This window comes from Nannobrachium achirus (assembly GCF_963921795.1).
Source record: "Nannobrachium achirus genome assembly, chromosome: 14".
Classification (NCBI taxonomy): Eukaryota; Metazoa; Chordata; class Actinopteri; order Myctophiformes; family Myctophidae; genus Nannobrachium; species Nannobrachium achirus.
In genome coordinates this window covers 14,269,565-14,297,514 of record NC_137821.1, presented here as the reverse complement: position 1 = coordinate 14,297,514, position 27,950 = coordinate 14,269,565, and the positions used below count along the sequence as shown (strand labels likewise).

Sequence of the window (27,950 nt, the reverse complement as noted above, 5' to 3'; positions counted from 1 at the left end):
AACGAAGCGGCGGTTCTGGCCGTTCCGTCTCACTTTCACCCCTACGCTGGTGCGAGACAATAAATAACTGTTCGCCAATTGCTACATCTCTCAATTGGAAGTACATGACACCAGTCCAGCAGTGCACCGCAGTAGTAGGCTAACTGGTGATATAAAAATATATATATTTTCGACTCCTCGACTCAAACAATTGGGGTCGATTCCCGGGGCTTAAAACGACGCGTCGATTTTTAGAGGACAGGCCTAGTGTGTGCGTGTGTGTGTGTGTGCATGTGTGTGTGGTAATGCTTATCCCCCATAGTACAGTGATCAAACATATGAGAACACTCAAACAAATGATTTGGCTGCAGACCCCCATCTGAGAATATTTTGTGCCAGGGAGTGGACCAAAATACAAGATTTGTTTCAACACTTGGAAGTTGTGTTGAAAATAGCAGAACCACAAGCTCACAACGTGATATATCAAGCTTGATATTTTGATTTGCCCTTTGATGTGCCTTCCTTGGGCACAAAAAGTTTGAAAACCACTGCCCTAGCACACAGTCAGAATGATCATCAGTCTTTTCTGTGTTAATCTAGTTAAAGGAAGGTCCTTACAAAATGAGAACCATTTTCTACCCTTGTCTATTAATCTAGTCATAAGGAATGTCCTTACACATACAGGATCATATTATAATAGCAGATATACAAGCTCACAGTGCGTCTACTTCTACTATTTTATCAAATTATTAGAAAAATCTTGAAAGAACTACTGGTAAGACATTTATAGAATCGGCCTCAGGTCTTAATGGTTTAATGTTCTGTAAGTCATGAGTGTACAAACGCAACCAATTCAATCTTGATTTATTGGGGTCTGTGGCCTAATGCACACGTGGTGGGACGATTTACTTCCCGATTCAATCTCGACACCTATGGTGCCGAATTCAATTTATGTTGCGATACAGCGATAGTTGCGTTTCAATATTATGATTTATTGTGTTTGCTTTGTATATGCTATAACATTTAAATGTTCTAGTACAATACAAACCATTTGAATCATATGCTTCAATGTCACCAGATGACGTCCGTCAGTCCTTCTGACATGAAAAAAAGAAAGAAAAGGAAAAACAATAATGACGATTGTGAACTTGCTAAGATTCGATTTTAATATTGTGGCTTTAACAATCGCGGTGTTTGAGTGAAACGGTTTTTATGCCCTCCCTTAATGCATACTATACTGGGCGTTAGAAAACTAGATGATCTTGTAAAAATCAAAAATCAAACCTCGGTTCGAAAGTGAAGCGGTGAATTTGAGCTGTTCCAGATCTGTTTTTTATTCTATGTGTTCTAGATCTATGAATTTAGTGTACTCAATCCAATGTCCCGTTTTTTTGCGGTGGTCAGAAAGTGAAGGCATGTTTTTTTACAGTGTAGGCAAGCAGAAGCACTGTCTTCTATCAATGGATTTACACTTTTCTTTCTTGCACAGTTGCACAAGTGATTTATAGGGGCATGCAGCTCGTTTTGTGTGATAACGGCACTGATCACACAACAGCCTATAGCACGACAGTGCATGCGTGGACTCTCTCTCTCTCTCTCTCTCTCTGTTTTCTCCGTGCGGTTTGTAAGTTTCACTTTCGGTTTAGAAATCAGCATCGCTTGCTCTGTCTGTCTGGCTCTCTCTCTCTCTCTCTCTCTCTCTCTCTCTCTTTCTTTCTTTCTCTCTCTCTCTCTCTCTCTCTCTCTCGCGCGCATGCGCAGATCCTGTTCGTACTGGACGACGGTGAGTGAGTGAGTGAGGACAAGGCATAGGACAGACATGACCATATATTGGAAGCGGCTAGTCACCGCTTCAAAAAAGGACATTTTTTGTTTGTGTGCACCATAAGGACAGAAACGTAATGAATGTGTATGTGTGTGTGTGTGTCCAGGTGGTGTGGTGTGTGTGAGAGCCAAGGAGGGTGTGTGGTGTCGGGCGACAGTAGAAGAGATAATGCAGCGGGGCACACAGGAAGTAGTGACCTCTTGCCCCGTCACCAAGATCTCCAGCCTCAGAATGTTCCTGGTGGACTACGGCTTCGCCAAGTACGTCCGATTCGAAAGGTACGTACAGGAGCGTCACGGGGGGGGTGGCGGGGGGGGGACGACTGAGTTACTACGGCCCAAGGTGGAGGGGCATTAAAACACCGGCCGAGCGTATTTTGTGGGCAAGCTTTCCTATATTCCCTTGCGCTTAACTCTTCTAACAATCAACACTTTGTTTTCTTCTCAACTGCTTCATCCTGCCCCCACCCCTGCACCATCACCAAGTGAGAAGGGGATGATGATGACCGATGACTCCATACTGGAGGATGTTCATGAGCACCTGAGGAAGGTGGGAGAGTTGCTGCAGAAAGAGCTGAGACGCTTGGCTCCTCAAGCCATCAAATGCTCCCTGAAGGATCTGATCCCCGTCGACCTGGTAGGAACACTGACGTTTGGGATGCACACAGTATTGCCCGATTTTTGCAAGAGAAACGAGTTGTCAGGTCTATGAATTGAAATCAAGCCCAAAAGTGTTACTTATCACTTTACATCAGCTGTTTGAAAATAGCAGACCTACAAGCTCACACAACGTGTTGTGACCGCCGCGCTGTGAGTGTGTAGATTTGCTATTGTCAAAAACATAAGCAGAAACCTTGTATAGGGGTCCCTCAACGCGTCGCATCGCTTGTTGATCGGCTATTTCCACTATCAATGTTCTTTTTTTAAAGGAGCTATAGTCAACTTTTTCATTGTAGGGCCGACACTTTGTTTACATCCTAGTCTATAGACTAGAATGTAAACAAAGTGTCGGTCTGACAATGGCCAAAATGATTATTTTATCATTATTGTGGTCGTTTTTGAATAGAAACACATATATGAAGCTTATTTTTTTATAAAATATTTTCGAAACATTATTTTTATTTTAGCATCCGTTTTTCAAGAAAAAGTTGACTATAGCTCCTTTAATATAAAGTCGTCAAATATGTAATTTCTTCGTATATTTAGGTTATGTGTAACGTCTGCCATGTACAACTTCAAAGCCTACAAGCCAACAGAAATGTAATTGTCAACGACAAAAACAAAATGAATCGGCATGTAAATTGTTATAATCGTGACAGCCCTGTGTGTGTGTTCCCAGATCAGAGGCTGGAGCAGGGAGGCTCGCTCAGAGTTCCGCAGTGTGGTGGGCTCAGCACTGGTGGAGATGAAGCTGTACGGACAGGACAAAGACTGTCTGCTGGTTGACCTCGGGAAGGCTCCCATGGACAAAGCCAGCAAAATGCCCATCTCTGTTAGAGAATACCTGATCTTCTTAGAAGTGGCCAGGTTTGATTTTCTTTTCTTTTTTCTCTTTTTGTTGAGAATTTGATTTTATTGTTTAGAAATAACCATTGGGTGAGTTAAAATAACACCTGATGCCGATTCTACAAATGCCTTCTGAATCCATAGTTCTCACACTAAAGATTACAAAAAAGAATACAATGTTTAAGAAGTAGTGAAAATAGCCCATATACAAGCTCACAACGCGGCACGAAAACGACGCATTGTGTGCTTGCCTTGTAGATCTGCTATTTTCACTAGTTTAGGTCCCTGCCAAATGTCTCATTTCTCTTTTGGGTCACGGGTTAAAAGGTTAGGAACCAATTGGGTAAAGTCTTAAGATTCAAATGGACTCTTCCTCAGGTTCTATACCCCGCTGCCCTCCAGTAGGACCCCTCTACAATACTACCCTTGTAACTACCCAAAGGTGGGCAGGGAATGCAACGCGGTGGTCACTCATATCAACAGCCCCTCAGACTTCTACATACAACTGGTAACACACACACACACACACACACACACACACACACACACACACACACACACACACACACACAACCGTAGGGCTGTCACAATTATTACATAATCGTCTAATCGCAATTATTTGACATAATCTGAGTTATTTGACATAATCGCAATTATTTGACATAATTGCAATTATTTTGTGATAATCGCCATAATTGTTGTCAAAAGTTGTCAAATGTGTCATATCTGCCATGTGCATTATTTTACGCTTTTTGTGGTCATTTTTGAATAGAAACACATATATGAAGCTTATTTTTTTATAAAATATTTTCGAAACATTTTTATTTTAGCATTCGTTTTTCATGAAAAAGTTGACTATAGCTCCTTTAAGCACCGTTGGTCCGACCAGATTAACATTCACCAGGTTAGCATTCACCAGCATCGGCAGGTTAGCATTTCACCAGGTAAGCATTCACCAGCGTTAGTTTTACTGAGGTTAGGGTTAAGGTTAGGTTTAGGTCCTTCCCCCTGACTTTCGTCACCTCCGCGCAGCCAATCACAAGCTTCCGCTGCCTTAACCCAGTTGCTTTTTTGATACACTCGGACTGAAAGACCTGCAAAAAACACTCTCCCGCAGAATAACATTGGGTTGTCTTAAAATCGTCTTATATAATGTAAGCTTTGTGGTCCAAGAATTAACAAACTGTCTCGGCGACATTGTCAGGGAGGTGGCTCTGTATCATTTACGATAGTCAGTCACTCATATTTGATACAGAACATGTGAGAAAGTAACTGTTCTCGCCATCATGTTGATCCTTCATATCCATGGGTCAAACAGACAGAATCGTTTGTTTATTTTTGGAACACAGTTCTTATTTGACGTGCTATAAAAAAAGGTCTTGCCCGGTAGACAGAGAGCTTTGTCTTCTGGCTCAACTCTCTTTTCGTCACAACAGTGCGATTCAGCTACTCTGCTACTCCGATTCTCCAGCTGATCTCTTGCTCCGTCTTCCCCTTTCATGCGCATATATAGATCCTTCTCGAAAAATTAGAATATTGTGTGGAAAAAGCATTGCAGATGCCATAGCACCCCAAATCATAACCGACTTCGGAAACTTCCCATTGGACTTCTAGCAACTCTGATTTCAGAAGGTTGACATTTCTCTAATAAAAATCCTTGTTTTGAGTGGTCTCGTGTAATATTGTAATATTTGAAATATGGACTTTTGATATTCATAAGCTGTATGCCATACAAATTCAAAATTGTAACAAAAAAAGGTTTGGAATAATTCACTGAATATCCAATGTATCTAGAATATATGAAAGTTTCAAGAAATATATGAAGGTTTCAAGACAATTTATTTTTACACAATATTCAAATTTTTCGAGAAGGATCTGTATATAAACTGTTGTGCAAATTAAAGAAATCAAATCAAAGATGCCTGATCGATCGTCCATCCCTATAGAAAAGTCCTTCCGTCTATCTCTCTCCTCCTCCCTCCCAGATCGACAGCATGGAGTTCCTGTTGCTGTCCAATAAGCTGCAGGAGTTCTACTCCAGCCTGCCTGAGGCTGAAGACAACGACCTGCAGCTCTACTGCCCCGTCCTCCAGCAGGCCTGCGTGGCACGCTACGACGACCAGAGCTGGAACAGAGCCAAGGTCATAGGTAAGAGTGTGTGTGTTAAGCTGGTTGCACACTACACTGCATGTTTTTGTTGCGTTTTGGAAATCCGAAATCCTCTAAAGCATTTTTCAGGCCAAGGAGAGAGAGAGAGAGAGAAGAGAGAGATAGAGCAAAGGACCCAGTGGCGACAGTTGCGAAAATCGGAAAAAATCAACCCTGGTTCGAAAATAAATACGAAACGGGCGGCAGTGTTCAAACGTGATTGACATAAACGTGAGGTTGATTTTTTTTATTCACGCGCTCCGAAATTCACTCCGATATTCGGCCCGAAAAACGCAGCAGTGTGCAAAGACCTTTAGTGTTGATTAGGGATGGGACAATTTCATGTCACGATTATTGTGACCAAAAAAATTGCGATTTACGATATTACCGCAATAATCCAAATATCCCCAACATCCGTTATCCTATTTGCCAAGAAATAGCTTTACAAGCTCACAGCACGTTGTGAGCATGTAGATCTGCTATTTCTTTTGGCAAAGAGATATGGTATAGAGTGGGGGAAAAAAGTATGTTATTTCCAGGTCCGAGTTACCAAGAGGGTTTAAACTTTAAATGTACCGGATATGCAGCTCGGCAAACAAAAGGTGAATTGATCCCAGTGCATGACGGAGGATAATTTCACGATAAATTTAGATCTCTGTGATACGATAATAGCGGTTATAGTCTCATCCCTAGTGTTGATTTCGCTGACTAAAACTATGACAATGAAATGACTATGAAAAAGCTAAGACTACATATATTGACTTTCAAATATATAAAATGTCATCAACAAATAAAAACTTGACTAAAATGTCAAGGAGGGACTTGTGGAGAAGAGTAGAACTAAAATACTTTTTTTTTTTTGTTTCTGCTCTGAAAGTAGCTAATCTACAAGCTCACAACGTGACGCGTTCCTCATTTTGCTGGGGGGGTCCCCGGCAAAATGAGTAACAACCACTTTAACCCTATTTTTATAGTTTGTCTGTTCTAGCTTGTACATCGGCTACTTTTGAAACCTTTTTAAAATCTTGAGGAATGGCAAGAATTTTTGTGTGACGTCACGTCAGCTTTCTTGATACGGTAACACAGTCCTGTGTGGTGTGTGTGTGTGCGTGCGTGCGTGCGTGTGTGCGTGCGTGTGTGTGTGTGTGTGTGTAGGACATCCTGGGGGCAGGAAGGTGGAAGTGATGTATGTGGACTTTGGAAACACGGACATCCTTTCTGTCAGCGAGTTGAGGAAGATCAAGGATGAGTTCTTCGCCCTCCCTATCATGGTTAGAGCCAAGTTGAACATGTTTATTTTCTGTAATGTAATAAAATCTTCACTGTGTTGGCTCGCATCACATGATTTCCCTGATGACAGCCTTAGTACTTCTGTATATAGCCCAGGTGGTGGAAAAAGTACCGGTACTCACATTTCTTGAAAGTAAAAGTATCAATACCACAATTAAAGGACTTAAAATACCGTTTTAGTACCTTTGGTCAAACATTGGACAAATTGTAAAATAGCAGATCTACATGCTCACAACGCCTCGCAACAGCATGTAGATCGGCTATTTTCACAATGGAATGAATCGAGTCAAACTAAATGTAATGCCAACTCCTACAATTCCATGTGCTTGTGCAGGGTGAGGGGTATTATTTTTGGGGGGGTCACGGCCTGAAAAGGTTGAGATCAACTGCTCTCCAGCAGTGTCCAGGTCTAATGTGTCGCTGTGTCCCCCTGCGTTCCCCACAGGCCATTCAGTGTTGTCTGTCCAACGTGCTTCCTCACGACGGAGTCACCTGGAGTGAAACGTCTATTAAAAGATTCCACAGCCTCACTTTCCAGAAGCCGGGGGTCACTGTCCTGGCCACAGGTACTGTACTGTTGAAAGCCAAGGGCTCATCATGGTCGTGAAATTGCTGGAAATATTTAGAAATTGGTCACAATCTCGGACACAAGGAAGGATTAGATGTAGTATATTCATTGTCGCTGTCGGTGGAAACCTTGTATATATGCAAATATGTGCACTCCCCGGCCAGAGATGCCCCCACCATCCACACCTTCAAAACTGGCCTCAAAACCCACCTCTTTCATGTTGCTTTCCACAGCTAACCCAGTTTATGTTTAATTGTTTTTAAATCGTTTTATTCCCTGGTCTTATTTTTTTTTTTTTTTTTAAGTTGTTTATTCTAGCTTTGTTCTCCTTTGCCCCATGTAAAGCGTCTTTGGGTACTCAGAAAAGCGCTATATACATTTGAGATATTATTAAGTCCAAAACCTCTACCTTTTTATTATTATTCTAAATAAACAAAATAGTGAAAATAGCTGATCTACAATCACACACCGCCTCGCGACGCGTTGTGTGCTTGTAAATCTGTTATTTTCACATTGCCGAAAGTGACGCCATCTTCTTTTTTGTATCTGTAATATTATATCTGTATTGTAATCCAGCACTTGCAGAATTTTACTGATCAATTGAAAATTCCTTTACTGTCTTTGTATATATGTCCATTGTATATATGTCCATCTTCTGTCATTTCTAGTCTCTTTTATACCTGACACCAGTTGAGTATGTGTAAGGTCTTTCACTAACTGTCCCCCATGTAGCCAGGGTGCCCAGATCCAAGCCATTACCAGTCTCTCTGTATGAGAGTTCCGTTGATGGACCACTGACCAACATAAACGAGTTGCTGATCACAGAGGAGCTAGCCTGCTTTAGAACGTGGTGAGACCGTTGTTTGTAGATCCTGCACTTTAACTTCAATTTCACACAAAGATACACCTTTATAAAGTACGTTCAATGTCTTGACATATACTGTACACATATGAATCTAGACAGACATGAATTTTCCTTAAAATACGAGTCCACATCTCTATTCCACCCACCACCTTTTCTCCTCTGCCTCCCATGGATTAAAGTTCTCTGGCGCCACAACTTATTAGTTATTTTAAGATTAAAGGGTTAAGCCTATTTAAAGTGGTCAAACTAGCAATAGAATCCGTGTTCAATCATCCAGAAAATCCTGATGATCGCAGATATGTTATAAAAGAAAATGCATTTTGTTAAAAATAAATAGAAAAGATTTTTTGTGTGTCAGGGCTGGTACTACAATTTCTTCAACTGTTTGGCTGTATGGCGACCAAAACATAATTCATGAAACACGGCACTAGTGCGGGGGGCTCCTTTTCACAGTGTTTCACACAGCGCATTTTAGGACTTGGTCTAACAAAACCTTTTCAGTGGTGAGATTTTATTTTTGCTGTAATCTACGCTTTCCTACCTTTCTGCACTCTCCCTGTTGGGGCTGTCACGATATGACATTTTACATGACGATTAATTGTCACTCAAATAATTGCGATTTAAGATTTAATTGTGTTTTTGTCATTGATAATTACATTTCTGTTCGGCTTTTAGGCTTTGAAGTTTCACATGGCAGATATGACGCATAACCCAAATGTACAAAGAAATGACTGACATATTTGACAACTTTCTGCTTAAAAAATAACAATGGTAGTGGAAATAGCCGATCTGCGACGCGTTGTGAGCTTGTAGATCTGCTATTTCCACTATTTCTGAATGTATGAACACTTTTCAACATTCACGATTATGACGATTATGAACAAATATTTGCGATTATGTCAAATAGTAACGATTAGACAATTATGTAATAATTGTGACAGCCCTACTCCCTGTCCTACCCACAGTGTCGGAGACAAAGACCCAGAGCCTTGTGTTGAGGACTCGCCGGTGTGGGACCCTCCACTGGAGGGCCTCATAGCCTCCGGGCAGGAGTCTGTGCCCGTCAGCGGGGGGGCGTCAGACCGAGGAAGCCTCAGAGACCAGTCCCTGGACACCGTGGCTTTGCGGCCCAATCTAGAGCTCCCCACCAGCCTCGATGAGCTCAAAGTCAGGGTCACCCATGTCAACTCTCCCGGAAGCTTCTACGTCCAGCTCACCCGGAACAGTCTCCAGTTCAAAAAGTGAGTGGTGTGGACAGGGCTGTCACAATTATTACATAATTGTCTAATAGCAATTATAATTGTCTAATAGCAATTATTTCACACGATCGCAATTATTTTGTCATAATCGTGAATGTTGAAAAATGTTCATACATTTTCAGAAATATTGGAAATAGCAGATCTACAAGCTCACAACATGTCGCGCGTTGTGAGCTTGTAGATCGGCTATTTCCGCTATCAATGTTATTTTTTAAGTGGTAAGTTATCAAATATGTCAGTAATTTCTTTGTGTATTTAGGTTACTAGAAGCTGGGCCGCCCGAGTCGGCGACCTGGCCAACTCGGAACAATGTAAATAGGGAATGAATGCCCCGCCCTTTAATGCAAACCCCATTATACCTGTTTTCATAGGACCCGTTTTGACCATCTGTCTGCCTGTGTCCATTTATGCCCATATATGGAGTTATCTGTCTGTCTGTATGTCGCTGTCCATTTTATGTCCATATATGGAGATCACTGCAGTTATAGTTCTGGGTCCATTTTATGCCCATATATGGAGATATCTGCGTCCATTTTATGCCCATATATGGAGTATCTGTCTGTGCCTCCAACTGTGTTGCAGACACAGTGCCGGTTCCCCCTTTAATGCAAACCTCATTATACCTGTTGTCATAGGACCCGTTTTGAACATCTGTTTGCCTGTGTCCATTTATGCCCATATATGGAGATATCTGTATCTGTCTGTCTGCGTCCATTTTATGCCCATATATGGAGATCTTTGACCATCTGTTTGCCTCTGTCCATTTATGTCCATATATGGAGATATCTGTATCTGTCTGTCTGCAATCCATTTTATGCCCATATATGGGGGCATTCATTTTATGCCCATATATGGAGAACGCGCGTGCCCGTGGGACGAACGGTTCTCGAGATACGCGGATTACATACATACATACACACTCACAGAGATTTTTTGTTGACTCGTGTGGCGTACGTGATGTCAGAGCCTTTTATGAAGTGATGTCACAATGAGTCAGAGCTTTCGCCGATTTCCTCCGGAACAGCCTGATGTCAACAATCAACCAAATAAACCAACAATCAAATAAGGAGATTCCGAACGTTTCGCGCCGGTTCGGGAAAACCGCGCGTCGGGTCGGGTCGAGACCCGGCACTGCACTCCGTGCCGCGGCGGGGAACGCGCGTGCCGAATCTGAAGCCGGTGGGACGAACGGTTCTCGAGATACGCGGATTACAGACACACAGACAGACAGACACGCAGAGACTTCTCGCATTTATAGATAGATGAGTCATATCTGCCATGTGCATCTTCAAAGCCTACAAGCCAAACAGAAATGTAATTATCGACGACAAAAACACAATTAAATCGTTAATCGCAATTATTTGAGTGACAATTAATCGTCATGTAAAATGTCTTATCGTGACAGCCCTAGGTGTGGAAGGTCTCCAATCAATGAGACTGGGCGGGGATCACCGACAATATTCTCAAGATGACTATTGTTACCTTAGTAGTCATACTGGCCAGTCTGTTTTGCAGCATTCTGCCCGTAGTTTAATACAACATGTATAGCAGCCAGCCGCTCTGGTAGGCAGCTGAATAAAATGTTCTTTACCAGTGCCATCTGATGGTTAAATATCCATTGCCAACTTGTGATCTGCCTTGGTATTTGTTGCATGTTTTTTGAGCGTGAGGGACATTGTTCCTTTAATAGTTGGAGCATGGAGAGAGGGACTGGCATAACAGCCACCACAAATTGGATTAAAAACATTACATTATGACTCAGCCTACACATAAAGCATGTGTAATGCAATAACCAGATGTGCCACACTGGAGACTAATAGTGATGTATTTGTGATATGACAATATGGATGAAAATCGTTATATTGTGAAAAAACAAAAATGTTTTTGTGTCTTGTTTTGTGTTCTGGTTCTTTAACAATTTCCTCTTTAACAGTCCGATTCCTTAACAGTTCTCTTTCACAATTCCTATAGGGAACTCAGACAGTTCCATGTGTAAACTCTCAAGAGTTGATGCTGTCCGTGATATTAAAAGGTTTGAGAACCACCGCCGTTGTAATTGTATAGCAGCCAGACATGAAGTCTACATAACTATCTCTGACAGTTTGATAAACCGCTTCCAGAAACCATTCCAAAATATGATGGAACTGACTCCGGTACCTCAATGTTTGATCCGGTTCCTATGGTTGTGGCTCCCAACCCTAGCGCTCTGCAGGCTATAAGCCTCTACGTTGTGTTCTATCCAGACTGTGTGAGCTGTTGAAGCAGGACTATGTTTCTACGGAGGCCCAAGACATCCAGTGGGAGGCGGACATGTTCTGTGCTGTGCTGAACAACGGCTGCTGGGAGAGAGGACAGATCTGCAACACTGTTGCATCCACCAACATGGCGGAGGTATCCCTGATCTTCTGCTCATGTTACTTTCTCTCTGTAGAAGTCAAATGTGCACGCACATCTTACAAAAAACCTCCCGGGTGCTGAGCAAAAATAAGTACATAGAGATAAAGAAGAAGGTTAAAAAATTCCTCTGGGAGCTTCAGACGGTGTGCGGGCCTTCTTCTTTATCTCACTTTCTCTGTGTAGAACACTATCCTATAGATAAAGCTTCCATTCCCTCTGGAGCCATTTCATATAAGGCTTTTCAGGTCCTCAAGTTAACATTTCAAAACCCAAAGGAAAGGTCCATGCAAAGACACTGACATCCCATGGTTCTTATCAAAACCTAGTTGAAAACCGTGTTTTACACTATCCGAGTTAGGGTCTTGACAATCTGAGTTCCCAGAGGTTCTTTTTCTCGCCACTAGGGGGGCGAGAAAGGGTCTTGATTGCTGCTTTGTCTCTCTCTCTCTCTGTATTGTCATTCATAACTTTACTCAGATATGCAGAACAAAGTTACAGAATTGCATAAACTCCACTAAAATAATTATTGGCCAAACCATTTAAAATATAAAATGTACTTGACATATAATCATATATTCACACATATCCCAATTATATTTCACATGAAACATAGGATTACACACATTGATATCGCACATACTATTACATTGCATGTGTACTTCCATTTCTAATTTGGGGTGGGTAAAACAAAGTGATGAGGCACACATTCTACAAGCAGTACAAACTCATCTAAATCGTGTTCTCTGTCTCCCTCTGGTGGGTGTTTTAGGTGAAACGCTGTGACTATGGCAACAACCTGTCTGTGCACACCAGCAACCTGAGGCCCCTACAGGCTTCCCTGGTTGGTTCCCTGGCATTAGAGTGTACCCTCTGCAACATCAGGTCAGTGGACACAAACTTTATATGTTGTAACTGTTGGGCAGAAACCTTGTATCTCTAAGTTCCAAATTTGAATGTTTGTTCGTAAAGGTAAGCCCTGCTTCATCACACAAGACTGTGGCACAAAACTACTTTAGATAATAAACACAAAACTGACTCTTTTGGACAAACAAGGTTTCCTTACCCGACAATGTACTGGTTTGCTATCATGAACTCAAGGAGCTTGCGGATCTGCTACTTTTGATGTGTGACGCTGGTGTATGATCAAGTAGGGTGTTAAATTACGAGTGTAAAAAACACAAAAAGTCAGAATATGGCGATGGGAGGTTTCTGTCCAACAGCGATTCTGGTCTCCATCGCGTGATGGCGAATGATACTTTGAGTGACAGTTCCCCCAAACATTATTTACTATTCTGTCCCCCAGTGTACGTAACTCTGAGTCGGCTCACGCGACTACGCTCGACACGGCGACTCGCTCGGTGGTGTCTCACATGGCTCAAGGTGGCCTGAGACGGCGCGCCTCCGTAGCATTTGTTGGAAAAGTAATGTCGGTGTCCATGTTTTCTCGCTCTTGTATTCAGCCAATGAGAACGCAGGGGGTGCAGCTCCTGCCTGAATGTAGCTACGATTCGCTATTACGCGTCTCCATCGCAGCCTTAATTGTCACCCTGTAATTTCTGTCCCGCCGTCCTGCAGGCCAGCTGGAGGCAGCTCCACTTGGACGGCCACCTCCTGTGACTTCATGTCCTACTATGTGACTGGAGCCATGGCCACCATGACCATAAAGGTCTGTGTCTCTCCTCACGTCTCTTCATCTCTCTTGAAACTCTCTGCAAGTCTATCTACTATGTCAGTGGTTCCAAACTTTTGCATTTCAAAGTATCCCCTTAACTCTGACGTGATAAAAAAGTGATAATGGTATGTGAAATGGTGTGTATTGTGGTGACTCTGGCATTGCTTTATTCCACGTGGTGTTGTTGCAGGAGCTGTCAGAGCAGCGCCCCCTCCCCGTCTCCCTGTGCTGCTCCAACCAGGCAGGGAAATACACCTGCATCGCTGACTTCCTGGTCAGCGAAGGCCTCGCCCTCAAGGAGAGGAAGAAAAGGTAAAAGAGACATTAACTACAGTAGTTAATGTTTGACAGGATGCAATGTTTTTATTTAGCATTTGAAGACCTTGTATGAGAAGGGAATCCTCCCTGTCCCTCTACTTCCCTCATCAGTTGTTCTCAAAATTGGGTCCAGGCCTTTGAGGGGGTTCCAAATGGACCCTTACAGGTCTGTAACTGAGAGTTATGTGGGTCCTTAGGCTTAGAATTCAAAAGTTAACAGTTCTACTGCCAGATTTATTATTTATTTATTGGGGCTGTTGCCAGCAAAAAGCAGCTTACCTTTGCGATGTTATAGAAAATTATCTATTGATTTATTTCCAAACTAATTATTTTTACAATGGACGCTCATATGTGTACTTTAGCCAAGCTGGCGGCAGAGGGAAGCCTTATGCAAAGAATTAATGTGAATTGGGCTGCTCCGCTTGCCATCCATTCAGAGCATAGAAATGCATTTTCTAGATCAGATCCACAGAAAACAGCCAGGAAGTGATTTGGGACTCCATTATTGCTTATGTGCGGTGGATTTTTGAGAGCAGCGTTACGGGAGATGTTTTTACTGTACACAGCGGCATGACCCCTCATCAGCTTACAGTCATCAGACAAGGTAAAAAGAACGAGCCGTATTGGCAGCACGCTTGGGTCAAAAAATTGGGGCGAACGGTAACGTCCGAAGCAGTAAATGAGGCATTTTTCTAAACCAGCCCCTTGGTCTTCTCCATACCTGTTGTCGTAGGTGTGCGGTAGCTTGTTTTCAATTGTAAAGTGGACCATCTGGACCCCTGACCTGTACTGTAATGTGTTCTACTCCCAGAGAGACTCCCACGAGTCCCACGGTGAAGACGGAGGAAGGCGTCTCCTCAGGGCCCAGAGACTCTGGTGAGATTCAAGAGGACGTCGTCCCTGCTGTTGATGACAGCCTCACTCCTCCACCAACACCACCACCACCTCCTCCTCCTCCACCTTCTTCTCCAGCCCCCTCCAGCCCCACCCTGCCTGTTGTCATTCCCAAGTATGCACCCAAGCCTGCCCCTCGCACTGCAGTGTCTGCTGAGAAGGTGAGTGCGCCGCACAAGCACACAAAATATGTCTGTGGCAAATACCCATTTTCTGTTTTAGACACAATTATAATGTTCTTATTTTGATCATAATAACCAATTACTGAACATCAAATCTCCAGGTTTTCTTACTGAATCTGTATGATTTACTACAACATTATGGCACATTATGAGTTCACTAGTACTTAGTGGTTCTCAAACATTTTATTTGTAAGGAGTCGGACCACCATAACTCTTGAGTGTGTACAAATGAGTTAATGACCCATTAACTCGTTATAACAACAAAACAATTTTCCACCACTACGCATTTTCTTCAAAACACACTTTTTATTGGGACTCCCAGCATATATTCGGCACAGCTTCTCTCTGGAGTCGTGTGTTCCAGCTATATTGGACAGATGTTTTAACATTCCATTCGGGTTGGCCACTGTTTGCTTCCAGTGTTTGCATGCAGGAGGGGCCCATTTGGCCAAAAAAATGAACTATTCTCTAGGGGTGCAGGAAAAAAAAATCGATTTTAATTCGAATCGTGTTTCTAACATGGTAAGATTCAGAGTCGATTCTCATTTTACAAAAAAAGATTTTCTTTATTAAATATTATTTATTAGAAATTATGATTTTTTTTTTGTATTACCGGTATGTTTTTTTTTATTACGATCATTTATTGTCGTGTTTGTACAAGTTAAAAGAAAGCATAAAAAAAGAAAGTATGAATAAATTAGACATGTTGTCTTGGATTTACCTTTGTTTGTTTACATTATTGCAATAAGTTGATAAAACCTTTACAATTATAAAAGCTACGTAAAAATGTACTCTGCTTTCATGCCAGCAGACTGGAGTAGATCCCGATATATGAATTGAATCGAGAATCGTTTTGAATCGAGAATCGTTTTGAATCGAGAATCGTTTTTAAATCGGAAAATAATCGTTTCTGAATTCGAATCGTTTGGATTTGAAAGAATCGACCCCAAGAATCGATTCTGAATCAAATCGTGGGATACCCAAAGATTTGCAGCCCTTCTATTCTCAAATCGTGAGTGTCTGATCCGTGTGTGTGTGTGTGTGTGTGTGTGTGTGTGTGTGTGTGTGTGTGAGTGTGTCTTGCACAGGTGAAGACAGCATTGTACCAGCCTCCTGAGCTGCCATGTCACGGTCCCGTCAGGTTGAGCATCTCTGCCGTGGGGGACGATGGTGTCATCTATGTCAGGACGTATCACGCTGGTACACACCTTCTGTTTCACTCATTAGAACAGGGTTCCCACGGTCATGAAATTCCTGGAAATATTTTGGAATTAGAAAGATATTTTTCCAGTACTGGAAAAGTTTTGGAATTGATCAAGGGTCCTGGAAGGTCTGGAAAAAATAGCTATGCATTGTCTTTGGTTATTGATTTTGTTAATACTTTTTGTTAATGACAAATTAAACATTGGCCAAATTGTCAAATATTAAAGGCAGAAATTATGAAAATAGCAGATCTACATGCTCCCAACGCCTCGCAACGTGAGGCGTTGTGAGCATGTAGATCGGCTATTTTCACAATAAAACCGTGTTATACAGAATTCCTCAACTCTCTTCAAATATGATTATTTCGGGAGTCACACTCTCAGCCTGAAAAGGTTGAGAACCACTGGCATACACTACCTATCTTTGGGCATTGCGCATAGGAGTAAGCGACTCGTTATTGAGCTGAATTATTGTTATATAGTCCTGGAAATCGGGTTAAATATTCTGGAATGGTTTTGGAAATGAATTGGTAAAGATGTGTGGGAACCCTGTTAGAAGTTCTGCTGATGGCACAGCCACACAGTAACTTTAGAGGTCCCACAAGGTATCACGCCTTAGTCATTGAAACATTAATGTAGCTCAGGATAGTTGGATTCAGTTGGATTCAGAAATCAGAGACGGGATACTGAAGACCAATGAAAAGGTTTGAGAACTAACTGTGCTCGACTGTTAATTAAGACCTGACGCCGATTCTACACATTGCTTCTAAATCAGTAGTTCTCACACTTTCAAGATCTTTCAAAAATGTTCCAAAATAGCAGATGTAAAGGTTCGCTGTGCTGCACAAAGTGACACAGTGTGAGCTTGTATATCTGCTATTTTTTGAATAGCCAATGCAAAAAAATATTGCATCCTTTCACATTTGTGTGTGTGTGTGCGTGTGCGTGTGCGCGCGCGTGCGTGTGCGCTTCTTAGTGCACCAGCTGGAGCAGCTGAAGCCCAGGATGCAGCAGGACATGAAGACGTTGCCTCCAGTGCCCAGACAGTATAAGTCTCACAGCTGGAGGAGCGTCCAGGGCTGTGTGGTCATGGGACCAGACATGCACTGGCACCGAGGACTGCTGCTGGAGATCATCAGCGGACACATCAGGGTCAGGCTCGTATACAGTGCATACACCAGGGTTCCCCAATAGGCGGCCCGCGGGCCATTTGCGGCTGTCTCGCCCACACCAACCCCAGTAATAATGGTGGTATAAGAGCAGCAACAACACTAGTATATCGTCGTTGTCGGGTGGAAATCTTGTATCTCCAAATTTGTACGTTCTTTCGCAAATCACACAAGGCCGTCACACAAAAGTAGTGAAAACAGCAGATCTACAAGCACACAACGCCTCGCGTGCGAGGCGTTGTGTGCTTGTAGATTGGCTGTTTTCAAAACGTACTTTGACGTACTGTATGAAGTTTCCACCCGACATAGACGATATATACAGTCGTGGCTAAAAGTATTGGCACCCTTGCATTTGTTTAAAAAAAAAAAACACAACACACAATCGTCTAGATTGCGCACAGTGAAGGAACATCAAGGTCTCTGAAGATGGACTTGGAGCCTTCAGATTGTCCATGTTTGGATACAATCTGACCTCTGACCTCCTGACAATCCTCTCCTTTTGTATTTGGTCCATGCTCAGTGTGTGACACAAAACAGCAGAATGAGGGCTTTACTCCATTTAAACTGGGTGTATTAGTGGTTACTAGTAAAGATTAAAGTCAACTTGGACTCACCACATGTGAGTTCCAGGTGAATAGCCTGCTTGAAATTCAAGTACAGTGTATTTAAGTATTTATGCAAGTTTCTCTGTAAAATGAGCCAGGATTCTGTATTTATTCTAGTTTTATGTTGTGTTCCTCTGCAAACCAAATACTGTATGTTAATGCAAAGTATGTTTTTGTTTTTTTCTGTTTTACAAATGCAAGGGTGCCAATACTTTTAGCCACGACTGTATATCTATCAATCAATAATCAATCAATCTGTCTTTCTCCTCCCCTCCCTCCCTCTCTCGTTATTTTGTATAAAACGTTTTCTTCACTTGCTTCAGTGCAATGCGCCAACCTCACAGAGACAAATTCCTTTCACATGCAAACATATCTGCCAACAAAAACGTGTGTGTGTGTGTGTTTTTCAGGTGCGTTATGTGGACAGTGGTCAAGTAGACAACTTTCCATTTGGTAATGTGTGTGCCACATTGCTGTGTGAGGACGTTCCTCAGCTCTGTATCCCCTGCCAGCTGTATGGACTCATCCCAGTAAGACTGTGTGTGTGTGTGTGTGTGTGTGTGTGTGTGTGTGTGTGCGTGTGCGTGTGCGTGTGCGTGTGTGTGTGCGCGTGTGCGTGTGTGACAGCATCATTTAGTGCAGGGGTCTTCAACGTTTTCATGCCGAGGACCCCTTAGTCGAGAGAGAGATGAAGCAGGGACCCCCACAACCCATAGATACCATATAGTTTCATCGTTTGACAGCACAATCATCGTATTTTGGGTTCATGTAAAAATGTTTCCAGATATTTAACCACTTAAACCGTCAATACTTAATAAACTTGACCTATCACTCTGTACTTAGTCTGCTCTTTTTCCCCTCTACACAAAACCTCTTTGGCAGAAATAGACGATCTACAAGCTCACAACGTGAGCTTGTAGATCTGCTATTTTTGGCTAAAGTTCTCAGAATATGGACGCTAGGGTTCAAGTGGTTAATATAGAAAAGGCGAAAAAAAGCTTCTATCACACAAAGATTTGGAGGACCCCCTGTAGTAACTGTGAGGACCCCCTAGTGGTCCCGGACCCCCTGTTGAAGACCCCTGGTTTAGTTTGATAGTGTGGGTGTGAGTGATATGTGTGAGTACAACATTACACTGTGTGTATGTCTCTAGGTGGGCATGGAGTGGCATTCTGATGCAGTGGCTCTGCTCAGAAACCTGCTGGTGGGTCGTTCTCTGGACATGCTGGTCATGGTAAGGTCCTGACAGCTCCACAACACTTGCAGACACAGTACACACAGTGCAGTGGAGAAAGGCTAACATTTTCAATGTTGTCATTTAAATGTGATTCATACTGTATAGGCCTATGACTATGTATGTGACATTGTTATGATCTGAAAGTACATTATGTCAGGAGATGTAGTTACGGCCCTTGGGTGTTTTAATATTTTCTAATGTGGCCCCTTTTGGAAAAAGGTTTGGAGAACTTTGGACACCCCTGCTTTGTATTCAAAAGATCAGCTCCTTATCCAGACATCAGTCATATCAAAACTTGACTACAGTACCTCTACTGTAACCTCCCGGCATGTGCACTTAAGCCTCTCCAAATGATCCAGAATGCTGCAGCACGACTGTTCTTCTACCAGCCATATTCCTCCGTTCCCTCCATCGGCTACCAGTTATTGCCAGCACAGAGTTAAAAACACTGATGTTGGCCTACAAAGACAACCCCTCCCGCTCACTCAGATCAGCTAACACACAGACTCACTCCCAATCTACCGCTGTAATCTGAAGACTTTCTGTGTGTGTGTGTGTGTGTGTGCGTGCGTGTATGTGCGCTAGGAGCTGCCTTTGGAATCGCGTGGCTCTGTGACAGTCCAGATCTTCCTGGATGGAATAAGTCTGAGTCGGATCATGTGCCACCATCAACATGCCATTGTGGACATGACTGTTCCATTACAGGAGGTGTGTGTGATCATTATCTACTGATTTGACATGGTAATGATTATGCTCGAGATAATTTTCAAAGCATTGTAAGATGTGGGTTGACTTGAACATTCTAGCCAAATGTTTATGAAGGAAGCTCACTCCTCCATGATTTAACAGCACAAGGACGTTTAGCCAGCATTGACTCCGTTATGCAGGTATGTTTAGTAATGTTTTAATTGAACATGCTTGAAATCTAAAAATATATTCACTGAAAAAGTTAAATACAATACACAATGACATGTATTGACAGCACATGTGGTACTTTAACATGACAAGCTCTTCTCTAAAGGTTGGCTCAAGTGCATCCAGTAGTTGACACAGGATTGTATGTCTCTGTATACTGTAGGAACATGTCATCACATCCACTGACGTCTCCCTGGATGAGTGGGATATAGACACTGAGGTATTGTACTAGCACTGATATTAACTTTTCCACTGCTATGGACGTACCTGAATGTTTTACTATGAACTGTGAAACACATATTTATTTGTTCCATGTTGTTGATTGCTAAGTAAGATCTCGACATGGCTTAATGACAACAAATTATCAATTCACCTGGGAAAAACTGAGTCCATCCTCTTTGGATCAAATCATAACCTCAAAAAAGTCGATAACTTCACAATCAAAGTGGGTGACAAGGTCATAACACGAAAAAACGAAATCTCTTACTTAGGATGTATCCTTGAAGCTAATCTTTCCAGTGAAAAGATGACTTCTAAAGTAATAAATAAAATCAACCAACAAACTCGTTTCCTACAGAGGATCGCCCCAATGGTCAATTTCAACACACTGAAGACCATAGCTGGTGCAATAATCCAGCCCCTCTTTGACTACGTAGTCCACGTATGGTATCGTGACGCCCCACAAGCCCTGAAAACTAAACTCCAAACAGCCCAAAATAAACTAATTGGGGTCCTCCTTAACCTTCCCTATCAGACTCACCTCACTGCTACTCACCAGTTAAGAGTGGGGTGGCTCAGAGTAGATGACAGAGTACAGCAACTTGCAATGGGCCTGGTGTACAAGATACACTACACCACTATGATACCCAAGTACCTGTCAAAATACTTTATAAACATTAAGGATGTCCATAATTACAACACCAGAGGCAGCGCCACAGATCACTTTCAACCCAGAGTCAAAACCAACAAAGGGTCAAACTCTTTTTTTCTGCTATACCACCAAAATGTGGAAAGCCTTACCGAAGGTCATAAAGGAGTGTGGATCACTAGCATCCTTTAAAATTGCCCTGAAAAACCACTTGCAGGCAGCAGCCGTTCGCAACTGGTAAAAAACTAACCTAGCCCAACCCTACCCTCCCCTGCCCCTTCTTTGTATATACTTACTTACTTACTGTTTAGACTCTTTTTTTGTTCTCTCATTTTTCTTTTCTTTACATATCTACTGCATAGTACTGTGTTCTATTCGTCTGTCATTCAATGTTATATGAGATACTTAAATGGTTTCCTGTGGAAATAAGCTTAGTCTTTTCATGGATCTCCTTTTAGTAGACCTTGTACCAGTGAACTGTACCGTCATGAAACTGTACCTTTTCCTATGCAAACTTCTAATAAAGTCTTCAATCAATCAATCAATCAATCAATCAATCAAAATCTATTTACTTTGATTTACATGCTTGCCACTCTTAATTCCTTGACCACTTACCTTGGCAAATGTGTATGGCACTTATTCAGACTTTGTAAGTCAGTTTGTAAATCTGTTTATGAGAATGTATTGCTGCCCTGCAGTCCTGCAGCACTCACAGACACCTTTCATATGGCATTGAATACACTGTGTGGTGATGGGAGAAGGTTAAGTGATGCTGCTTTTACATCCAGGGTCTAGAGATGGAACATGAACCCGTGCTGGGTCCCTTCTCCTACCCCAGCCTGCCCAAGGAGGGAGAGCACTTCAGGGTCAGGGTCAAACATCTCTGCACCCCCAACGAGGTACCGTACCAGAAGACACTGTGTTCTTTTACAGTGTGATGCAACGTTAACTCCAAGGATAAGCTTAAGATGCGCTCACACTAAAGATTGATCAGGGAGATGAGATTTGGGGTTGGAAACGACAAGATTGAAGCACCATTATTTTCAAGTCTAGTGGTCTGTGCACATGCTTAACTCATTGCATGCCAGGCCCGATAGTCCCGAGATTATTTCAATGTCTTTCCCTGCCAGGCCCGATAGTCCCGAGAATTTCCGCCATTTTGAAAAAAAAAAGATTTTTTTTTTCAAAAAATGTTTTGGACCCCAAAAAATGTAGTAGGCATGATAGAAATCGCGAAATTGCATGTTTAACCCCCATAGCAACCCCATCTATCAAACATGGCAGCCATCTTTGTCTACATTTTAGGAAAACATAATGGCTTGTATCTCATGAATGCCTGAACGGATTTCCATTCGGATTTTTTTGTTTGAAAGCTGTGAGCAATGTGGACACACGGTGGTGCATTATCTAGGCATGGGTGTGCATGATCCGTGCACTATGAATTACATGGAAGTCTATGGAGACCAGAGGCACCATAGAGTACGAAGGTATTGTTAAATGGCGGGGAATGTGTTAAGATTCTAGAGAAGAAAAGATCATCCAGATTATGTGTGGGTGATGCTACCGGATTTGTGTGTGGTGCAACAAGGTTACTAATATTACACAGCTATAAAGTAACACATATATTTTTGAAATGAGGCAGGTTTTTCACAGCAAATAAATGTATCAACCTGTATGAATGAGGCACCACCAAATGAATAGTTAAAAGTGAAATATTCCGTGACACATTTTCTGATTTTATGTGTCATGCTCCCAGGGTGTAAGAATGTCACAACAAAAGGAGAAAGGGACAGATAAAACAGACATGATGACATGCATATGTTGTCCTCTGCAGGTGTTCCTGGTGCCTGTGGAAGAGGCAGATGCTGTGTTGGTGAATGGAGAGACACTGGAGGAAGCCATGAACAAACTTAATGCAAATAAAGACACCCTGCGACGCCTCTCCAACTACCCCTTGGGTAAAACACCTTGTTGTAACCTGGTTTACAATGCAGATCTGTTGTATAGCTTAGTGCAGTGGTTCTCATACATTGTTGACTCGAGGCACGTAGGCACCCTTGTAAATATCTTACATTTATATGAAATATGTAAATCTTTCCCCCTAAGATAAAGTATGTCATAAGGAAAACTTGAGCTGACATCTGTTTCCATTAGGACATTTTAACCACTTAATTTGGGGGTGTAATATTCACCAAATATAGACGATCTACAAGTTCACAGCTGCTATTTTTGAGAGACTGTGTACTGTAGACTGTAAAAGATTGCACCAAGTACAGTGCAACTCAGGTCCATTTTAAGTGCTTGAAGTGATATTGATAAATTCCAAATATTATCAAAGTATTCTGAGTCACCCCTGGAATTGCGTCACTGTGTGTGTGTGTGTGTGTGTGTGTGTGTGTGTGTGTGTGTGTGTGTGTGTGTGTGTGTGTGTGTGTGTGTGTGTGTGTGTGTGTGTGTGTGTGTGTGTGTGTGTGTGTGTGTGTGTGTGTGTGTGTGTGTGTGTGTGTGTGTGTGTGTGTGTGTGTGTGTGCGGTGCTTAGGAGGTGTGTGTCTGGCAGAGTACGGTGATGGCAGGTATTACCGGTCCAAGATGATGGACTTTGTCAGTGTGGATCCACCAACGCTGTTGGTGCAACATGTAGACTTTGGCTCGGACGACACCGTGCCCACCTGCAAGTAAGATCCATGGCTTTATTAATCAAAGACCCCATGGAGGCATGATTGAGCAACAATGGCCTGTTAAGTTCCTCTTTATAGTCAATAGTGTTTTCTTTTTCTTCTTATTTTCTTTCTTTTTCTCATTTTCTTTTATCAGAGCAAAGGTTTTCAGTTAGTTACTTTTCACAGCACTGTACAAGTCAGGACAAGTCATATTTATTAATATAACTTATTTAAAAACAACGGCTTTTGACCCAAAGTGCTTTCCTATCAAGGATGACCAGCGACATGAAAACTCACAGTAAAACAGACGCACACTGAAAGTAAAACTGTATCCACGAGTTTCCGCAGGAGTTTACTGGAGACTATCAGGACCAAACTTCCGGGTTTAACAGCAGACATACAAGCTCGCGTCGCAGATGCAACCCGTTGTGAGCTTGTAAATCGGCGGCGGAACCTCTGTGCAGACGTTTGCGCAATGCACTATGGGGCGTTGGAAACTCGTGGATAAAAAATGGTTAAACACATTAAACTGTATCAAAAATAGTTAAACACATTAAAACATTAAAAACAGCGAGCTGTTGAGATGAAGATCTAAGTGCCCTTGGGGCAGAGTACAGAGTTTGTAGATCAGTGATGTACTGTGGAGATAATCCATTTAGGGCTTTAAAATGTACAAGGTATATAGTTTCCTATAGATAAAAGAAGAAGAAGCGCTGCGTGGGTCCTTGAGTAATACAAAAAACTGTAGACAGGTGCTCTTTGGAGAGGGTATATAGATATTAGGACAAGAAATCTAGTTCCATTCCAATGTAACAAAACATGTGCAGAGATGAGGTGGGGAACTTAGAAAGGATCCAAGGCAGCTCTGTTTAGTACGAGGTAGAAAAACAATTTATTTTAAATCATGGCAAGGATTAAAAAACGACCAACGCGTTTCGGCCAAGTATATAGTTTCCTATTTGTGCGTGTCCATACCCTTCTCCCCCAGGCTGCGTCAGATGCCTGCAGAGCTGCTGAGGTTTCCTGCCAGTGCTCTGAAGGTGCTTCTGAGTGGCTTCAGGCCTCCCCGGGTCAGCCAGGAGACGGAGATGCTGCCCTACAGACCGGAGTGGAGCGTTAAGGCCGCGCAGGTCATGATCGACCTGCTGCACGGAAAGATAACCGCTTCAGTCGTGGTGCGCACACACTGATTCCCTGATTCATTGTTGCATGTTTATAGTAGCAGTTCTCAACCTTTCAGGGTGCAACCCCCCCCCCCCCAAATATTTTAACTGGGGACCCCCAAAAGAATCATATTTTAACTGGGGACCCTGAAATAATCATATTTGAACTGGGGACCCTCCGACCCTGATATGCAAATGGAATGTAGGAGTTGAGACATTCAACTTTCGATCCAAAAAAGCTACTGTATATCGATTTCCATCTCAGGCTCACAAAGCGAGACGTTGAGCCTGTAGATCTATTTTCAAAAGGGTTGCCTCTATCTTATATTATTTGACAATTTGGCCAATGTTTCAGCGGTATTTTATAGTATAGTTTGTTGATTACTGTTGATGCTGTAATGATCTCTTTCCTTTCTTTCTTTTTGAGGTATTAATAAAAAGGTCTTAAAAGTCTTAAAATTGTCACTTCACTGTCATCATAATCATGACCCACAGGTTGAGAACCACTGGTTTATAGCACAGTCCACTTGCACACACTGGCTGAAACGTGTGCAAACATCACTAAAGGGTCGGATATGCGTCTGCTTCTTGCTGGATGGCTGTGGTGATTTAGCATTTCAAAACTACATCTTGAAACTTGACGCTTTTTGGCATGCAATACTTAGCGTTGTCATACTGTGTAACTTTTTCATAAACAAATGTTATTTGTGATATAGTATTTCACATGTTTGTTTCTAAACTGAATTCTGGCAATCCCAGTTTTAACAGATCCCAGACAATAAATGAATATTACACAGTATGACGTCAAGAGTTAACTATGTTACACACAGTGACTAGTTAATGACCTTTTGTCCCTTCTTTCCTCCCGTACATCGCTCCAGGCCAGAGAGCCAGAACTGACAGTTCTGTTGTATGATGAGAAGGGAGAGCTGGTCCACTTACCTCTGGTCAACAGACTGCTGGCTGACTCAGACAGAACAGAGACAGAAGTCTGGTGCGTTTGGTTCATTAATATTCATCCCTAGAAAGGGAGACAAGCCACATGCTCAATGCTTTGTTGTTATTCACTCTTTGAGCCCTGCATCGTGTTTGTGGCTTGTACTCGTCCTTTAGTGAAGTTGTTTTTTCTTCTGGTGTTTTACCACGTCTTCAATTAATCTATTGATAATCTTCCCTCCCTTCTAGAAACGTGCAACAAGTTAATCCAGTTTGATGACGTGCTTCAAGCGGATGCTTTTCAGTTAGTTCAAGTGTACATAATGTTTTTGTACAGACGTGCTTCAAGCGGATGCTTTTCAGTTAGTTCAAGTGTACATAATGTTTTTGTACAGTGCAAATTCTTGTTTCTTCCGCTTAATTTGTTTTTCTGTGAATGTTTATTTTCTGCATACAGATCAAACTCTTAGTATGTTCAATTCAAGGTCAATATACCACATTTTTATCTGTCATTTGTACAGATAGATTTTATTTTAGTTACCTTATGTTGGCTTACTATCTCTGTATATAAATGTACAGAGGTATAGTTCTTCTCCTTTTAAATATTGAACAAAGTTTCTCTGTTATCTTAAACATTGTTCCAAATGTTTGTTTTCTGTTAACAACAGATTAAAATTTTCAGTTTTGTTGTGGACTGTTTTGGTTGTTTTTCAGAGCTGGATCTTCCCATTCAAAAAGCGAATAATCTATGTAATAACTTCATTCTGCATAATGGTATTGATGAACCCTGATACTGGAGTACTGCAGTACAAAGAATTTAGCCAATCTAAATGCCCCATTTATACTGCGTTGTACAATGGTATTGTGTGCTGAAAAAGTACATCTACAAGGTCACCACACTTTGCGTTGTGGGCTTGTAGATCAGCTATTTGTGTTGCCTAACAATCATACAATGGGGCAAGAGGTGTTTTTGAAAGGACTTGATTCGTTTTTTGTATTTGAAAATATTGTAATATGTTCTTCACTGAGTGCAGTGATGATGATTGTGTGATATAGAATGATGCAGGAATGCTTTAAAATGAATCCCAAGACACACCTGGACAACAGTGTAACCTGCTACTCTCCATCTCCACAGCCCAGAGAAATGTCTCAGCAGCAGGTGGTTGAGCTGCAAATGTTGCACAATGTGTTGCACTGAGGAAGACTTGATGTTCTTCACACACACTGTCCATTCTATTCTTACACATACTCAGCCTTATTTAAAGGTCAAGCCACAGACCCACATATAATGGTCACCATATAATAACCACTGCACACTGCTTGAATGTTGCACAAAGACACTGGAATATACTGGATTACAAATGCAAACCAACCTGATGCTTGGGGCAATAGTGCTTATTCTGTTTGACATTTTATGAATTCTTATTCAACCACTTGAATCCTGGTGTCCCTATTCTGGGCATATGTCATCAAACACAGCATTCTGCAAAAATAGCTGATCTACATGCTCACAACACCATGCAGTGTGATGCGCTTGTAGCTCGGCTACAGATCTGTTACAGATCTATGAAAAGAATAGAATATATTATATAACCCAGGGCAGGAATTTCATGAAGGTCTGAGTGCCGTTGCCCCTCAGTTTGGCCTTGTGCCCCTCAAACCAACGGCATGACCTGAGGCCACAGTGGCCTTAATGCCCAGCTGACTCTACCACTTTCTCCTCTGTCTTTCTTGTCAATATGTAGACAGTAGACACCAGTGTCTCTTTCTTGTCATGTAGACACCAGTGTCTTTTGTTGATATTCTGAAATCTTAACTCCCGAGTCCACATCTTTAAACCAATCCAGTGACTTGATTTGTGCAGGGCTGAGCATGGATTCATCAGGTTGTAAATACCATAATTTATCTATTACTGCATATTAGGTTATCATCCCTAACCCTTTCAATGGACTAAAATCTTGTTTTATTTTTATGGCCTTCCAGCCCTGGCATTTGGAGAGTTTAAGAATGTACTCTTTAGAGACAACTCTTGGAGTAAGAGCACATTATCAGCCTTGTGTCTTCCAATGGCAATTATTCGTGTTTATATTAGTAGTCCCTTCTTGAATATTAGAGGCAAACATAGGCAACTATTCTGTAAATAAGTAAACAACTATTCTTGTTCTTTAGATAGTAGCAACTAGCAACTTTCTTTTAATTATGTGTTGCACTGTTGGACCTGAATCTTGCATATGCTGTTAAACTGACACGTCGCCACTGCACCAAATAATCAATAGAGATAGTTATATTGTT

General features: G+C 42.0%; 1 protein-coding gene across 1 annotated transcript in view; it reads left to right on the top strand.

Annotated features, from left to right (window-relative positions):
- The window catches only part of LOC308297830 (RING finger protein 17-like), a gene marked incomplete at both ends in the record, with an annotated part of 46,436 nt that extends 19,580 nt beyond the window's left edge, over positions 1–26,856 (top strand). The window contains 24 exons of the mRNA XM_080741397.1: positions 1,911–2,082; positions 2,290–2,440; positions 3,143–3,330; positions 3,688–3,817; positions 5,295–5,457; positions 6,613–6,728; positions 7,193–7,313; positions 8,048–8,165; positions 9,146–9,421; positions 11,683–11,830; positions 12,606–12,718; positions 13,412–13,502; positions 13,699–13,820; positions 14,638–14,881; positions 15,991–16,102; positions 17,081–17,256; positions 18,373–18,408; positions 19,032–19,112; positions 21,687–21,797; positions 22,733–22,856; positions 23,442–23,574; positions 24,548–24,734; positions 25,604–25,711; positions 26,794–26,856. Of these exons, the coding sequence (XP_080597523.1) occupies positions 1,911–2,082; positions 2,290–2,440; positions 3,143–3,330; positions 3,688–3,817; positions 5,295–5,457; positions 6,613–6,728; positions 7,193–7,313; positions 8,048–8,165; positions 9,146–9,421; positions 11,683–11,830; positions 12,606–12,718; positions 13,412–13,502; positions 13,699–13,820; positions 14,638–14,881; positions 15,991–16,102; positions 17,081–17,256; positions 18,373–18,408; positions 19,032–19,112; positions 21,687–21,797; positions 22,733–22,856; positions 23,442–23,574; positions 24,548–24,734; positions 25,604–25,711; positions 26,794–26,856 (3,284 nt within the window). The remainder of the gene's footprint in view (positions 1–1,910; positions 2,083–2,289; positions 2,441–3,142; positions 3,331–3,687; positions 3,818–5,294; positions 5,458–6,612; positions 6,729–7,192; positions 7,314–8,047; positions 8,166–9,145; positions 9,422–11,682; positions 11,831–12,605; positions 12,719–13,411; positions 13,503–13,698; positions 13,821–14,637; positions 14,882–15,990; positions 16,103–17,080; positions 17,257–18,372; positions 18,409–19,031; positions 19,113–21,686; positions 21,798–22,732; positions 22,857–23,441; positions 23,575–24,547; positions 24,735–25,603; positions 25,712–26,793) is intronic.
- Between the last annotated feature and the right edge of the window lie 1,094 nt (positions 26,857–27,950).